Source organism: Notamacropus eugenii, chromosome 3 (assembly GCF_028372415.1).
Source record: "Notamacropus eugenii isolate mMacEug1 chromosome 3, mMacEug1.pri_v2, whole genome shotgun sequence".
Taxonomy (NCBI): domain Eukaryota; kingdom Metazoa; phylum Chordata; class Mammalia; order Diprotodontia; family Macropodidae; genus Notamacropus; species Notamacropus eugenii.
This window is the reverse complement of record NC_092874.1, coordinates 207,414,554-207,431,012: the sequence shown is the minus strand read 5'-3', so window position 1 is coordinate 207,431,012 and position 16,459 is coordinate 207,414,554. Positions and strand designations below refer to the sequence as shown.

The window sequence follows — 16,459 nt, the reverse complement described above, 5'->3', positions numbered from 1 at the left end:
TAATACAGTATACAGAAAATACAGTCATGCTGAGTTCACAGTTGGTCAGTCGCTGGCCTTAGAAACAATTTATTATGTTTCAGGGGAGGAAATACAAACTTCCTAATCTTCTGACTGTCATTAGCCTTAGGGTCCAAGACAGGGTAAAATATATTATGTCCTTGATTGCCCTTGCACAAGGCTCAAGTCCTTATAAAGGAAACCCTTGTAAAGGAATACTGAGATGTAGAGGTTGCACGTGACTCCCATTTGCACTGAAATGGAGGCTTATTCTAAAATGTCATTTATCATATCAAGAAATGTAGGAAAATGCAGGGTAGTCTACTCCCTAGATATTATCCCTTCTTCCCTCTTCCTTTAATCCAGTCCCAGATGAGAGATTTTACTTCTTCCTGCCAGTGCCAAACCATTTACATGTACTCTTGGTTCCCATACCCTCTCTTCTCCAACAGATTTTCCCCTCCAATATTCTTTCCTTCTCTCCCTAATCTTCTTTTTTCTTTCTCCCTTTCTGCCATCTTCTTCCCTGATATCTGCAAACCTGATCAAATCTCTCCCATCCTTAAAAAAAAGAAAGAAAAAAATCCCTCCCTAGGTCCTTCTCAAGCTAGCATCTTTAGTTCTCCTTTCCTTCTCAACCAAACTTCTTTTAACGTGCTTCCGCTTCTCAACCCTTCAGGCTGTATTTTGACCTCAGTACTCAACTGAAATTGTTCTAACTAACTAAAAAGTTACCATAATCTCCTAAATGCCGAATCTTACAATGTTCTCTAAGTTGCCATGCTTCTTGCTCTCTGCAGCATTTGACACTGTTAAACCCCTTCTTCTGCTGAGTACACTCTCCCCTCTCTGAGTTTTTGTGAAACTGCGTACTTGATTTTCCCCTCCCTGTATGACTGTTCCTTCTCAGTGTCTTTTGCTGCATCGTAATCATCACATTTCGCCAACTGTAGATAAACCCTAAGGCTCCGACCTGGGATTTACCTTCTCTATGTACACTCTTTGACTTTTGGATCTTATCACTTTCCATGGGCTTAATTATCCCTATGCAAATGACTCCTTATATTTCCAGCACTTATTTCTCTCCTGAGTCCTGGTACCACATCTCCAAATACCTGTTGGATATTTCAAACTGGATATCTGGTAGAAATATCAGACTCAGCATGTTTGAAAGTGAACTCATTACCTTTCTGTGCTTACACTCACTGTCTTTTGAAGGCCCCATTTTCTCTTGAGTCACCACCATCCTTCTAATTACCCTGATTCAAGATCATCCTTGGTTCATTCTCATCCAGCCCAGTATCCACTCACTTGCCAAATCTTGTCGTTTTTACCACCCAAACATAACATGCATCTGTTTCCTTTCTCTACTCACACAGACACTATTTTAATTCAGGGCCTCATCTATTAATCTTCTTGCTTCTTCCCCCTCTCTATTTGAACCTTTACAAAGCTGCAAAGTGATTTTTCAAAAGCGCATCAGACCATGCCACTCCCCTATTTACTAAAACTGCAGTAGCTCACTATTCCCATGAGGAGAAAGTATTAACCCCTCTATTCACCACCTGACCCAAACCTACCCTCCCATCCTTATGGCACATTATTCTTTTCTATGAAAATGACCAGGCCTTCTAATTGTTCCTTGTACGTGGATACACCATCTTTCATCTGTTGTTTTGTCCTACTTTAACCTCCAGTCCAACTACTGACCTCCCTGGCTTTCTTTAAGTCCCAACTAAAATCCCATCTTCTGCAGGAAGCCTTCCCAATCTCTTAATTCCAGAGCTCTCTCTCTCTCTTAATTATTTCCTATTTATCCACTATATAGTTTGGTTTGTCTGTATTTGTTTGCATGTTGTCTCCCCCACTCAGCTGTAAGCTCTTTGAGGGAAGGGACTATATTTTGCCTCTTTAAATCACCAGCGCTCAGAACAATGCCTGGCACAAAGAAAATGCTTAATAAATGATCATCATGTCTGGAATGCCTTCCCTCCCCATCTCTGCCTCTTAGAAACCTTAGTTGCCTTCAAGTCTCAATTCTGTTGCCACCTTACACTTGAAGCCTTTCGTGACTCCCACAGCTGCTAGTGCCTTTCCCCAGAGTCACCTTCAATATCTTTTGTATCTACCTTTACATATACATTTTCTCTCCTCTAGCTAGACTATAATTTCCTTGAGGGTGGAAACTTTTACTTTCGTCTTTGTATTGCCAATTCCCAGCACATAAGAGGCACTTCAGAATGTTAGATTTATTGAATACATGTTGTCTCTTCTTAGAGCTATGGTTAATATAGGTAAAAATTTCCAAACAGATCTATTTCAAAATGGAATAGGCTGAGTTTAGAGGTAGTTGGTTTAAAGGTTGAACAAGCCTTGTGATGTCTCATCACAGAGAGGATTCTTGTTCAGGTAAGGGTTAGACTAGATTTCCTCGTGTCCTTTCCAGCTCTGAGATTCTATGACCTTGAACTTTTGTCACTGAAATAGGACAAATGACATCTACATTCAGCTGTCCTGACATACAATGAGACAATTCTTCATGCTTCTGAACTATAAATTGTAACCATATCCCCTTTGAGGTACTGATGTATGAATAAACCCAACAAGAAAGAATTACTGGTTTCTTTCTTAGTTCTTGGGGCCAAGCCCTAATTAAATCAACATTTCTTCTCCCTTAAGCAGGATGGTATTTCACCACCAATTTTCCTTGCTTGATGATATATTAGTCAGTGGTTCTTGTAAACACTGTAGAGAAATAACACTGGAAGGAAGGAAGAATGTCACTCCAAAACAGACTGACAGTCTTTACTTCCAGTCTTACTGGCTTGCATCCTTCCTGAAAATAAAAAGAGAAATCTGATTGGTTGGTGGAGGACCATCATGGTCTGGCTCTCAAGGGTAAAATAGGCACTGCATTCTTTTCTTTCCCTCTTGTCCCACGATTCACAGGTATGCAGCAGCAAATCTTACTGGTTTATCCTTTTTTGTTTCCTCAGGTTAAATTTATTCAGCCTCTAGTCTTATCACAGTAAATTTGATTCTCTCCGATAGCTGTGCCTCAACAACAGTTACTCATAATACACTTTTTCTTTCCCTTTCCTTCTATTTATTATATACACAGGGATGATTATAGGCACACCTAGAAGATTTCTTGGTTGGAAGGCTACTGCTCTATATTTCTGCCATCATCAAGGACTTATTCTCATTGCTTTCTATGCCCTACCTAAAATACATGTTGATATTTTGGGGGGTTTTGCCCTGTTCACCAGATTCAAGAAAAATTTCTGTTGAAATGATTGAACTCTCTCCCTGACATTCTTTTTTACCCTCTCTTCCCCTTTTAATTTCTCCATAAAGGGTACTTGCCAGAAATGTGAACCAAGAAGGAAATAATCAAATGTTGTCATACGCAACAACTTTCTTTTTTATTGACTCTGGATGGGGGGGGGGAGCATAATACAAGTTGGAACAAGGAAAAGGGGGAGGGCAACATAAATTATTCTTAATTGTGCACCCTTAATACTGACAACTCTTTCCAAGTTTTGGCCCATAGCACCTGAAGCGATTTAGGATAAAGAGAAGGGAACGTGCTGTCTGCTTTGCCTCCTTCTTTTTGCTTGTTATTTAAAATCCACGTATTCTGTGTCCCACTAAATACCATCAATTTTAGATTAATTCCCTTGGTGCAATGAGCTCAGGACTTAAAATGAAGTAGTGTTTATAAAAATAACTCTAGCATGGGTGTATATACTAAAAAGAAGGATATTTGAGAAACTCAACAAAACTTGCAAATACACTTATCCCTACCCCTTCTTATGCTCATACATGAATGTACTATATTTTCCTTGCCAACATATATCAGCATTGCAATAAACTATCTTCTGCAAAGTTGAGAGACATCATTTGATGTCTTTCCCTGCCAAATTCCAGAATTCCTAATTCAAATGTACCCAAGAGACTTTTAAGTAGATAAACACCTAGATCCAAAACATAACTTATTCCAACCTTGGACATCAGCTAAAAAAATTGGAATCTGCGAAAATGTTCATCAGTCCATGAAATATGACTATCTAACTCACATTTATATATACTGCCCTATCCCTTTTTCACTACTGAAACCATGCGCACAATATTTCAGGAGATACTCAAAAAATTCTAAGAAACCCTAACAGAATGGCAAAAAGAAAAGAGATGAAGAGGTAATCAGTTTATTTTAAGCCTGATCTTTAAACTTGACCATATGTTGACCTTTGTCCTGATTGTAATTCTGTCAGATCAAATTAAGTTTTGACTCATATCTGAACTCAACATTGAGTCATGTATAGTCGGTTTCTTAGAAGAACACTGGTAATTGTAGCAAGGGACACAACAAAAAGAGGAATGAATGACTGGATTTAATAGTTTCTGTGTCATAGAGAGAGAGACATGGAAAGCTGGTACTTAAATTGTGATCTGGAGGAAATGGGCAAAGAAATCCATTTTTTCTTACAGAAAACCAAACAGAGATTAGAGTAGAAAGAGATGTGAGGATATTTAATAAGAGATATTTATTGTGTGAATACAGTAGTGATGTATAGACCACTTACCTAAATAGAGCTTACTTCGTTGTAAGAACTCAATGCCAGTTAAATAAGAATGAGAACACACAAAGATAGCAAACTTTTTGTAAACTTATAAGATTTGGCTTAACAATCTGGCTACCCTAGGACTTCAAACATCCCCCAGTCAGCAATCAAAAGTGTAGAATTCTAGGAATTTTTCTCAGTAACTAAAGAAATATAAAGAGATAGCTGCAAATAGACAGGCAAGAAGAAAAAAAAAGATAATTGAATCTAATTGGGTGATTCATTTTCTGCTGCTCTTGTTTGTATTAGGACAGTAGGATGAGCTAATTCCCAATTCAAGGTAGATGAACTTTTTTTCCCACCTTGAGGAAAAATGAAGCCTATCTATCATACATTAAATTTCATTCATAACTAACAAGCAGATATGATGTTGAGGCAGTCTATATTTAATCTTAGAGGTAATGGGGAACTTGATGTTTCATCACTTTCAGTTGTGTCCAACTCTTTGTTGACCCTATTTGAGGTTTTCTAGCAAGGGTACCATTTGCCATTTCCTTCTCCAGCTCATTTTACAGCTGAGGAAACTGAGGCAACCAGGGTTAAGTGACTTACCCAGAATCACACAGCTAATCAGGTCTGAGGCCAGATTTGAATTCACAAAAATGTGTCTTCCTGACTCCAAGCTTAGCTGCCCCAATAGGGAAACTACTAGAGTTCATGGAGTAGGGGAATGAAGTGGTCAGACTTGTAATTTAAGGAAATAAGTTTGACAGCCATGTGAAGGGTGGATTGGTATAGGGAGAGATCTGAGGCAGGGAGGCTAGTTGTCATTGTTCAGACAAGAGAGGTGATGAGGCCCTTGAATAAAGTGGTGGCTCTGTGAATTGGAAGGACGATGGATGCTTGATATATGCTAATGGATATAGAAATGACAAGATTTAGCAACTACCTGTATTTGGCAGATAGTTAAGAGTAAGGAATGAAAGATGACGATGAGGTTGTGGGCCTGGGTGATGGGCAGTAGGGAAATTCAGAAGAGGCTGGATCAGTAGGGAAAGATATGTTTGGTATGCCTGTAGTATATCTAGATTGAAATGTGCAGTAGGCATTTGGAGATGTGGTACTAATGCACAGAAGAGAGACTAGGGCTGGATATGGTGATCTAGAAATCATTAGCATAGAGATGACTAGTAGGCTTATGTAAGTTGATAAGATTACCTAGAGAAAGAGAGAATGGGTGAAGCCTTGGGCCCCTCCAGAGTGATATTTATGATCATGTGGAAGGGAAGACTGAAGAAGAAGCAGTCAGACAGGCAGGAGAAGAACCAAGGGAAAACAAGACCAGATCACTGCAAATCAGATCTGTTATATCAGGGCTTTTGTTCCCATCAGGCTGTACTAGATGGTCTCTGAGGTTCCTTCCAATTGTGAGATTCTATGACTGTCTTCTAGAGAGTAGTTCTTTGGTTTTGGAAAAAAAATATGTATTCAGTTATACACAAGGTTTCTTCTACTCTGCCTGGATTTCATTTACTGTGTAATTTAAGGCCTTTCTCTTATTCCTTTTATCCAGAGCAAGTTCTCTATAGGAGAATGTAGCATTTTATCACTCTGTGGCCTATCCTGGCACTGTCATATTCTTTCTAGCAATTAGAATCCTATAATCCTTCAACCTCCATTCTCAGATTGGAGAATTTCCCTATTTTGCACCAAATCTTGATCTTTTGACATTAGATTTGCTCAACTACCTTTCTGGATTTATCAACCATTTCCCAAAGGCAACTTTCCTATGAAGTATAATGAATGATGACTATCCTGCAGGTTTTAAAAGTGTACTGTTCCTACTGGTGCCCTCCCTCTCCTTCTTCCAAACACACTGCTTTTCTCTGCAGGCTTTGAATTCAAATCTCAGTACCTCACTCTTGATTTATCTTTCAGGTTCAAGTGTGAATGGCTTAGAGGAACCCAGCCTTGCCAAGAGACTGAAGGGTACCCCAGAAAGGATTGAGCTGGAGAATTACAGGCTGTCCATGAAACAGGCAGAAGAACTTGAAGAGGTTCCCGAGGAAACCCTAGCAGAACACAATCTGAGTAGTGTGTTGGACAAAGAGACTGAAGAGGACGTGGCAAGCAGGTTATTATTGCATAATGTATATGCCTTCAATGCCTTTATATTCCTGTATATCCCATTTCAAGCAACACTATCCTCCATTGGGTTTCCAAATGAACTTGGCCCATCCTCTGAAGAGAAAATAAAAAGAAAACACACACACACACACACACACACACACACACACCATTTTCCAGTTTACAAGGATTTTCACATGCAGTATCTCCTTGAATCCTCAAAACTAGCCTGTGAAGTGGATAGAATAAATATTACCCCTATCTTAAAGCTGAGGAAACTGAAGTGCAGAACAGTGAGATGAATTATACCCATACTCACATAATGAGGAAGCAGAAAAGTTGATCTTCAAGCCCAGGTTTTCTCACTTCAAAGTCATTGCTCATTCTGCTCTTCTGAGCCCCTTTCTACTGCCTATCTTTGTACTGACCTAAGCCTCTGAACCACTGACTTTGCCAACATTTAACTCAAGAATTCAGCAAGGATTTAATAGTTATGTACCTAGTTCTGTACCTGGTCACTGAGAGGAATACAAAAGAACCATATGAGTTACTTTTTACAAAGTCCACTTTTTAAAATCACTATTCCCTGTAGGGTAGATAGTTAATTAAGTTCACCCGAAGACTTTATTCAGAGCTTAACCAAGTCTAAGCCTGAAGATCAGGCTCTTTCCTTCAAATCAATCATCCATGGAGCAGGATGAGACCAACCCTTTTCCTTGGTTCCTCATGACATTGTACCTGCACTCTTAGCACAGGCACTAGTATTGGAAGAGGTGACACAGTAGATAGAGCACCTGGCCTGGAGTTAGGAAGACCTGAGTTCAAATTTGGCCTTAAATACATGATCCTAAGCAAGTCATTTAACCCTGTTTGCCTCTGTTTCCTCATCTGTAAAATGAGCTGAAGAAGGAAATGACAAACCACTCCAGTATCTTTGCTAAGAAAACCTCAAATGGGGTCACAAAGTAAGATATGACTGAAAAAATGACTCCAAAACATCACAAAGAGATCAAGAGCCATTTCCTAGTGGAATATGACCAGACAGTTCTCAAGAGAATTGCAAACTGTAAACATCCATATAAAAGAATACTCCAGATCACTAATAATAATTTAGATCAAAACAACTCTGCGATTTTTTTCTAACACCCAATGAATAGGCAAAGGTGACAAAAGATATGAATAATCAATATTAGAGAAAAGCTGATTCACTGTTCAAACCATGCTAGAAAGTAATTTTTAAAACTATGTTTAAAAAAAGTCTATATCTTTGCTCCCTGAGACTCTCCTGCTAGTCATCAACCCCAAAAGAAAAATCCCCAAAACATCCAATATTTGTAGCGGCACTCCTTGTAGTAGGTAAGAAATGGAAACAGGGTGTATGCCCATCACGTGGGAGAATATATAAACAAATTAGAATATGTGAATCTAATGGATATGTGAATATGCTTTAAGAATATGTAGGTTAATAAGTATCTGAAGACTTAGGAATCAGTGTGTAGTAATTAGAAAAAGGAAAACAATATTCACAGTAATTATAACAATAGAAATTGAAAATATGGGAAAAAACCAGTTCAAAACTGAATATAGTATAATTACGCTGATCAAACATTGCCCCAAGAAAGAGGGGGGGGGGGGGATGCACCTACTTCTCTTCCTTTTGGGAAGGAGAAGGGGTGTAGGAGGAAGGATGCACAGTGTGTGTCCAGGGTGGAACACTGCATATGCTGCTGGACAGAATAGGTGTGTTGCTCACTTTTACTGAAATGCTTTTTATTTTCTTCTTTGTTATAAAGGATGGCTGTCTTGGAAGGGGAAAGAGTAGGAATATATTTGGAAGTAAAAGTGATATTAGGGCAGTTCAATGATGCAGTGCCAAGCCTGGTGTCAGAAAGACTCATCTTCCTGAGTTCAAATCCCACCTCAGATACTTGCCAGCTGTGTGACTCTGGGCAGTTCACTTAACCCTGTTTACCTCAGTTTCCTCGTCTATAAAATGAGCTAGACAAGGAAATGGCAAACCACTTAAGTATCTTTGCCAAGAAAATCCCAGATTGGATCACGAAGAGTCAGACATGAGTGAAAAAAGACTGAACAGCAAAAAGTGATGTTAAAAATAAAAGATATCTATTAAAACATTTTTTAAAGAATAGTAGTGTGAGGTAAGCTTGGAACACATATTATTTTTCAAATAGTATTTTTCAAAAAGTTGAAACAAAAAGGTATCAATTACCTGGAACATCAATGACTAAGCTAGAGATAGAACATAATTTCTATCACATTGTTATTGCCAGAGTAATATCAAATCTTTCCAACCTAGGTAAATATTTGTTGAAGACCCATTCTGTTCTCTTAATTCTACCCAATGTATTTATTCCTAAGGGTGATATTAGAGTATCATGTATGGTTGGGAGGTTGGGCAGAGGGGGGCAGTTAAAGAAAATGTCAATCAGTAGCTATTTCTGAAATGGACTTCACTGAGTCTGGCCCAGAGACAAGGAGTTGATAGGCTGTTCCTTCTATCCCTGTGATAATATAGCATTTCTATTGAGGTTTGTTTTTGCCAGACCTGGAGGAAATGTCTTCTGCCAGAGCAGATCAGCAACTGTTCCACAACTTAGACTATTAGAGAAGTGTCTGGGGAATAGGAAGGGTTGGTGACTTGTTTTCTGAGGATCACGCAGCCTTTGTATGTTAAAAGCAGAACTTGAACCCAGGTCTGCCCAGATCTCAGCAATGGTTCACCATGACGCCATTTTTCCTTTGACTGTTGATTTTCATAGTAGTTTCCTGATGACAGACTGCTGATCCTAGCAGCCCCTCCTAAAATGTGGTTCTCCCTCTGTGGGAGTTCTAAGGGGTGATTTGTCCTAGACTCTTTAGGCTATTTCCTTCATCCCACATAATCACAGTCCCATCCTGAAACATGGAGAAGCTGATTTTCCCGGTTGTGCTTTTTGTGGATTCACTGGCTTACGGTGTCTGCCAGGACACAGGATTCTAGGCCACGTAACCAGAGGAAGAACTGACAAACCACAGCTTCCTTTCTTCTTCCACACCCTTCCTTTTGGCTCTTCAAAAGGTCAGGCACCCAAAGTCCAACACAGATAAGGGCCAGGGAATGTAAAGTGAAACCTAAGATATAGAACTTACATTGTACCTATTACGTGACACAGGAGGCTAATTAAGGGGACAAGAGTCTGTTCCATGGACTGGACTCTCCATGGAAATAATAGCACAGCAGTCGGTGTTACTGATGGCTCAGAAAGGAAAAAAAAAACAGCTGTCAATACCTGGCAGTTTTCTTTCTCTTCCCCAGAGAGAAAGGGAAAAAATTCAGCCTTTATAAAACACTCAGACTATATAACAGGGTTTCTCAGAAGTAAGCTTTTAGACCTGAATTCTTACTTTTATCTAAAAAAAGAAGGGACATTATAACTTTTTAAAAGTTGTTCTTAGATCATTTGATTCATTCATTTGGTTTCTAGACTTGCATAAAAACTAAATTGGGAAAGCATTAAACATCATTAGTCCTACATTTTAACATTTTCATTGTGGTCTTTCTCATAAATTCATTTCCCTCTTCTGCAGATAGCATTGATCTACAATAGAGGACTCCTAAAGGTCCCTCCCCCCCAGATATGTTATAACCCTCTCTTCATCTTTTCCCCGCTATTTCTGCCAGATTGGTAGTAGGAAACCAAGCAAATCTCTGTTCTGTTGTTCCCCATCTATGAACACAAATGCTTCTCTTTTATACATGTAGGATCTCTTGAGGAAGAAACAATTGATTCGTGAAAGACGTTGAAGTCCTTTGAAAAAATAAAAAGCATTAATGTTAATGATTATTCATATTATATACTGTGGTATAGCAGATAAAATGCAGTCTCACATTCTTTTTAAATCTTATTTTCATTGATAATCTTGATTTTACATCAACTTTATTTCCAAATAAACTCTTCCCCATCCTCTACCCAGCAAATCATCCCTAAAATAATCATTAAAATTGTACAGAGATGGGAGGAGGGGAGAAAGCAGTTTAAAAAACAACCAACATAACTACCATCATTTATAGTGTATGTAATATAACATACCCATAGTCCTCTACCTCTGCAGAAAGGAGAGGGAGAAGGATGTGTTTTCTCATCCCTTCTCTGAGTCTAAGCTTAGGCATTCTAATTGTCTACCTCCACTTTCAGTTTCATCTACTCAGTATATATCCTGTATGTACATAGACGTTTCCATGTTGTCTTCCTCATTTGAACATGGATTCCTTGAGGGCAGGAAAGTTTTCACCTTTCTTTGTATTTATCCCCAACACTTAGCACAGTTCCTGGCATGTAGTAAGGTAATACATAAAAATAGCATAGTAAATGACAGGGAGCTCCACAGAGCATAGAGTGTCAGGCCTGGGCTTAAGTCCAGTCTCAGGCACTTACTAGTTGTATGGCCCTGGAAAAGTCACTTAACCTTGCTTGCCTCCATTTCCTGATCTGTAAAAGGAACTGGAGAAGGAAATGGCATTATCTTTGCCAAGAACACTCCAAATGGGGTCATGGTGAGTCAGACGCAGCTGAAAAACAACCAAACAACAAAAATGCTTATTGACTGAGTCCAGCTGGTACCTTTCTATAAGTAAAGTGGATGTTAAACCCTGCATGCCTAGTACTGCAGTATCGTACTAAGCTGGCCACCTTCAGTACACTGCATCCCTGACTTAACTTTGAAAGACACATTTCTCCCAGCTGAAGCACACATTTCTTCTTTGAGGTCACATAGATGGTCACTTTGAAACCTCCCTGAAACGCTGTATTTCAGAGTCAATAGACCATGAAGCAGATCTAGGGGGGGAAAGTTCCCTACCATGTGGGCTGAGGGGTGGAAAGAATGTGTTTTTCTCCAGGCAGGAACATTCCACAAGTTTGAAGGTAGCTTGGATTTCATTCAAATTCTACCTTCAACATGGCTACTCTTATGAAAAAAAACAAACTTTTTTTTAATGCTGCTGAACAGTTAATCAAGCATTTATTAAGTGCCTACTGTGTGCAGGCACTGGGAATACAAAAGCAGAAATTAAACCCTTCCTCCCCACAAGTAGCTTGCATTCAGAGGAGTCAGCTTGCATATTCTTTTAGAGAATAGGGATGCAGGCTTCTGAGTTCTGCTTATAGTTATTTTTCCAAGCTCTGAACAGCAATGTGGACTAAGAACAGAAGTTGTCTATAGAGCTATAACACCAGGTGTTGGAATGTTAGTTTCCATTTATTTCCCATAGGCCATGCGCTCTGTACTTTTCCAGTAAGATTAGCCAAGTTTATTTTTATTATTGTGCCTTTTCTGGCTGTTGCCTACTTCTCTTTGTGAATTTTCTCCCATCCTTTCCTCTCTTCCTCCTTTCTTTTGCCAACTCATCCTGCTGTGAAGGACTCGGTGTGGCTCTGACAGTCTTCTCTTTATTTTTTCCACCATACAATATATCCCATGTTTATAATCATCACTGGTCAGTCTTACTTTGGAAATACTTTGTGTCCACAGAAGGTAGTTACAGGTAGGAGGCCACTAGCAATTGGTGGGAATCAAGAAAGGCTTCCTGAAGAAGATTGTGTCTGAATTAAAGAAGAGAGAGGACTCTCTGAGTTGGAGGTAGAGGGGTGCAGTCAAGGTTTGCAGACATGGAGACAGGCAGTGGAGTACTGCAAGTGAGGAACAGAAAGGACGCCATCTTGGCTGGATCTCAGAATGGGATCACAGAGAGACGGAGTGATAACGTCTGCTGGACCAGGAAATGTAGGTAGGGCCAACTTTAAATAATGAACCACTGAAGTTGGTTGAGAAAGTTATTGACATGGTCAGATCTTCACTTAAAGAAAATTATTTTGATAGAAGTTTGTAGAATGGACTGGAATGGTGAGACATGAATCAGAGGGACTGATTAAGAGGATGTTGCACTAAGCTAGGCAAAAGATGATGAAGTCCTGAACTTTGGTGAGGGTAGAAGGAAGCAAGCAAGCTTAAGGACTTACTGGGTGTCAGACATTGTACTCAGTGTCTTAGAAATGTTATCTCGTTTAATTCTCACAACGACCGTAGCAGATAGGTGCTCCTATTATCCCTGTTTTATAGTTAAGGCTGAAGCAGGCAGAGGTTAAATGACTTTCCCAGAGTCTCACCACTACTAAGTGTCTAAGGTTGGATTTGAATTCAGGTCTTCCTGACTCCAGATCCAATACTCTATCCACACTTCTGAAAGAAGAAAAGGAGTTAGATGTGAGATATCCTGTGATGGCCTGTGTAGGATGAGAGAGAGCAAGGCATTGAAGAAAATGCTAGTGATACTAGATCGACTAAAACTAAAATCCCACCAACTAGATAATCATGAGAAGGGAAGATATACATTTCTGACACTCCCAAGATGATGAGTTTGCATCTAAAAACAGTTCATGGAAAATAAAATTGGCCTTCCTGTTCCCCATGTAAACTTCATCGTGATAAATCCTAATTGTGTTGAGGTATTGTTGCCTGTTAGTCCAGTTTGCATGAGTGTATAGTTGCCATATACACATTTCTCCAACCTTTCCCATGACGTGTCGGTTACTTTACCCTCATTCCCTTCACAAAGCTTCCTCTCTGTTTTAATGTCCCGTAGAGGAGGGAGCTGATCACCTTCACAGTAGAATTCACAGAGGAATGATTCCGCTCTTTCCCTTCAAAATCCACAGTGTAAAGGTTTTGCCTTTGCTACTCCCTCCTCTTTTAAAAAAAAAAATCATTCTGACTCCTCGTCCCCACCTCACCCCCTGGCTATAAGCTTTTACCCTGGAGAGCTATTTACTGTTTATTTACTTGAGTTTTTTCTTCTCTGTAGCAGTTCAGAGTCTGAGATGGAGGAGGAAGATGAGGAGGAAGAGGAGGAGGGAGCCCATCTTCCCCCTTCAGACCTGGGAGGTGTGCCCTGGAAGGAAGCTGTTCGCATCCATGCTCTTCTGAAAGGCAAGAGTGAGGATGAGCTGGAAGCCTCAAAAAACCACGAGCCTGGGGATGAAGAGGAGGAGGAGGAAGAGGACGAGGAGGAGGAGGAGGAAGAGGAAGAGTCTAGTGAAGGTGAGGAAAACTACGTCTTAATCATAGCCCTAAGGAATTTTCTTTATTCTTCTTTTCAATTTTGGTTAAAGAAATCTACTTTAAAAACAGCAGTTAATCCAACCTTGTTTGGGGTAACCTGGTTCATTGTCCTAGAGGTTGTTGCGATCTAAAAGTGTAGAATCAGATCTTTTCAACCCAAAGTCATCCTCATTAATTGGACTGGACACAATGAGATTAATTTTTAAAAGGTATATTTCTTTTTCTGCTTTTACTGAAAGTCAAAGTGTTCGTACTTGTTCATTACCCATACTTCATGCAGTTTCCAAGGCCATGGGTTTAATTTCTGCATCCTTTCTTGGATTTTGTCTTCTTTGAATTTCTGGGTGTGTGTACCACTAGTCTTGTTTGGTTGACATATACATAGACAATTTCTTCCCTTCTCTATCCCTGACCAGGAATATGTCATCCTTATACTGTAAGCTGTGGTCCAGAAATACAAATACTGCTCTCTAATAATATCTCTGTAAGTAGCAGGTCATCGCCCAAACCTGTTTTTCTCTTCTGGAGCCCTTGCCTCTGATTTAGTAGGAGTGATGAAAATGCCACCTGTGCCCTTAAAGTCTTCCATTTACTACCCGGGACTTAGTCATTTTCAGCAATCCTTCTTACAGTATTATTTATGACCACATACATCTGAAGGTAGTTTTCTGGTTTGACAAGCCTTGAGAAGGTCTCCAGGAGGTAGCAGACCTTCTATGGTGATTATCACGTCAAAACTTATCCTCTTCAGTCCCCATTTATCACTGTTTGTCTCTCCTTCCTTTGACTGAAAAACCATACTATATTTTCTTGGCAAACAAGCAGCTGCTTCCTCTCAGAGGATCCATCTTCCCTTCCTCTGCATTTTCCCCTTTAACCACCAGCATCTTGACACTAGTCAGGACTTCACATCCTTTTTCTTCTGTGTTTTCACTTTGAACTTTTTCCCCCCCTTCCCTTTTTTAAAAGAAATTATTCATTCTCCCTGATAATTAATAGAATTGAAAAGTATTCCTTAGGCCTTCTTGGTTTCTAAGAAAATAAAACCTCCTGTACCTTACACAGAGATAAACAAACACTTCAGTACTGTAGAAATATAAACATAAAACATCTACATATAGATCAACGTAGAACGCTCCCCAGTTGCTCACTCCTTCGAACATCTGAGTAGTAGCTCTTCTAGAAAGCCTAGGTGGCCACACACTCTGTGAGAGCTTAGACTTTGGAGTTGTCCCTTTCCTCTACTCGTTAGCTAGCTCTTTTTTCACTTCGCTAACATTTGGAGTACTGCCTACACCCAACTCTCTTTGCTTTGTTTTGTTGATGTCCTTCTTTGTTTTCCTCAAATCTTTCTCCTGCCCCTTCATTTTTCCTTTTATGCTCTGACTGATTCTTTTCATTCTCAGATCTTCCCTTTTCCCTCCCAGAGCTAACCCTGCTCCTTCTCCTTCCCTTCTGTCAGTTTTTTTCAAATCCTCCCAGATTTCCCATTCCCAAACTCAATTGTTGGAATTTTTCATAATTCCCCAAACCTTTCAAGAAATTCCTTCTCCCATCCAAGTTTTCTCTCAACAAAACCAGAGGGAAAATCCATGCCCTCCTAAGTGAGGAGAATATAAGTAGGAGCTGGAGACCCAAAAGTCAAATCCAGTCCTGAAACAGTTTTTACCTTGGATTTCTGGTTTCTTAACTTGACTTTGACTCTCCTTTACTGTTACTTAACTTCTCTCTTTCCTAATTTTCCCATGTACAAAAAGGAGATTGTAACCCTTGCCTCCCACTACCACTTCTACCTCACAGAGATGAAATGTAGTAAACAGAAATGAGGTATAACTCTTGGAATTCCACCGAAGGAAGATGCTGTGTAAACTTAAATTAATGATATCATTCTAGAGGTGTGTAGATGGGAGGAAGCAAGAGTTTGGGATTCTTTTGCCCTGACACCTCCTGGTTTTCAATTCTAGCACCAGACCCAATTTTTAACAGCCCCCTAATAGTTGGCACTGGATTAATGTGCTGCATATCATGCTTATCTGCTTCTTCCTGGAATCAGGAGTGCTTTGCTACTGTTTTAAACTGACATTTGTTCCTTCTGGCACAACAGAGACTAAGCATAGAACAGAGACAAAGTACTTCATACATACAGTATGTTAAGAAAGTCTCATGCAGTTATTAAAACTTAAAACACACTAAGATTCTTGAGATATCCAACTTATCTTCAGAGAAGCTATCGAAGGATAGAAATTTGTTATGATACAGCATGCTAATGAGGTAAAGGATGAGCAAAAGAAAGTGGAAGCAGAAAACACATTTGCTTTCTACATTTGAGGGTTTGGGGAAAAAAAGTGAGAGCTTCTTCTAGTTCCATGACCTGATAAACTTCGCTTCTTCTTTCCTGGACCTGCTAATATTTATGCTTTCCCACGTCTGTATACAGACACTGTTGTCTACTCTTTCTGGATATAGAAACCACAGTAATAGGAATCTTTTTCTTCTTCCCTCTGAAGTTTAACTGATTGCATGAGCAAGCTCCAAGGAGTTAGGAAAAAGGGACTGGAGCCCTTGGAAACATCAGGTGCCTTGGGCTGTCCGCTTGTTCCTTGGGCAGCAGTCGGCCTAGTAATTGACTCCACTTCTGGTCTGTCAGA

At 39.7% G+C, this 16,459-nt stretch overlaps 1 protein-coding gene across 15 annotated transcripts in view; it reads left to right on the top strand.

The window, feature by feature from the left end:
• The window catches only part of MICAL3 (microtubule associated monooxygenase, calponin and LIM domain containing 3), a 241,424-nt gene that overhangs the window by 159,151 nt on the left and 65,814 nt on the right, over window positions 1-16,459 (top strand). For 14 of the 15 annotated variants that reach the window (XM_072654153.1, XM_072654166.1, XM_072654164.1 and 11 more), the window contains 2 exons: window positions 6,504-6,699; window positions 13,555-13,790. In XM_072654153.1, the coding sequence (XP_072510254.1) occupies window positions 6,504-6,699; window positions 13,555-13,790 (432 nt within the window). The remainder of the gene's footprint in view (window positions 1-6,503; window positions 6,700-13,554; window positions 13,791-16,459) is intronic. The other variant, XM_072654155.1, reaches the window with a different exon arrangement.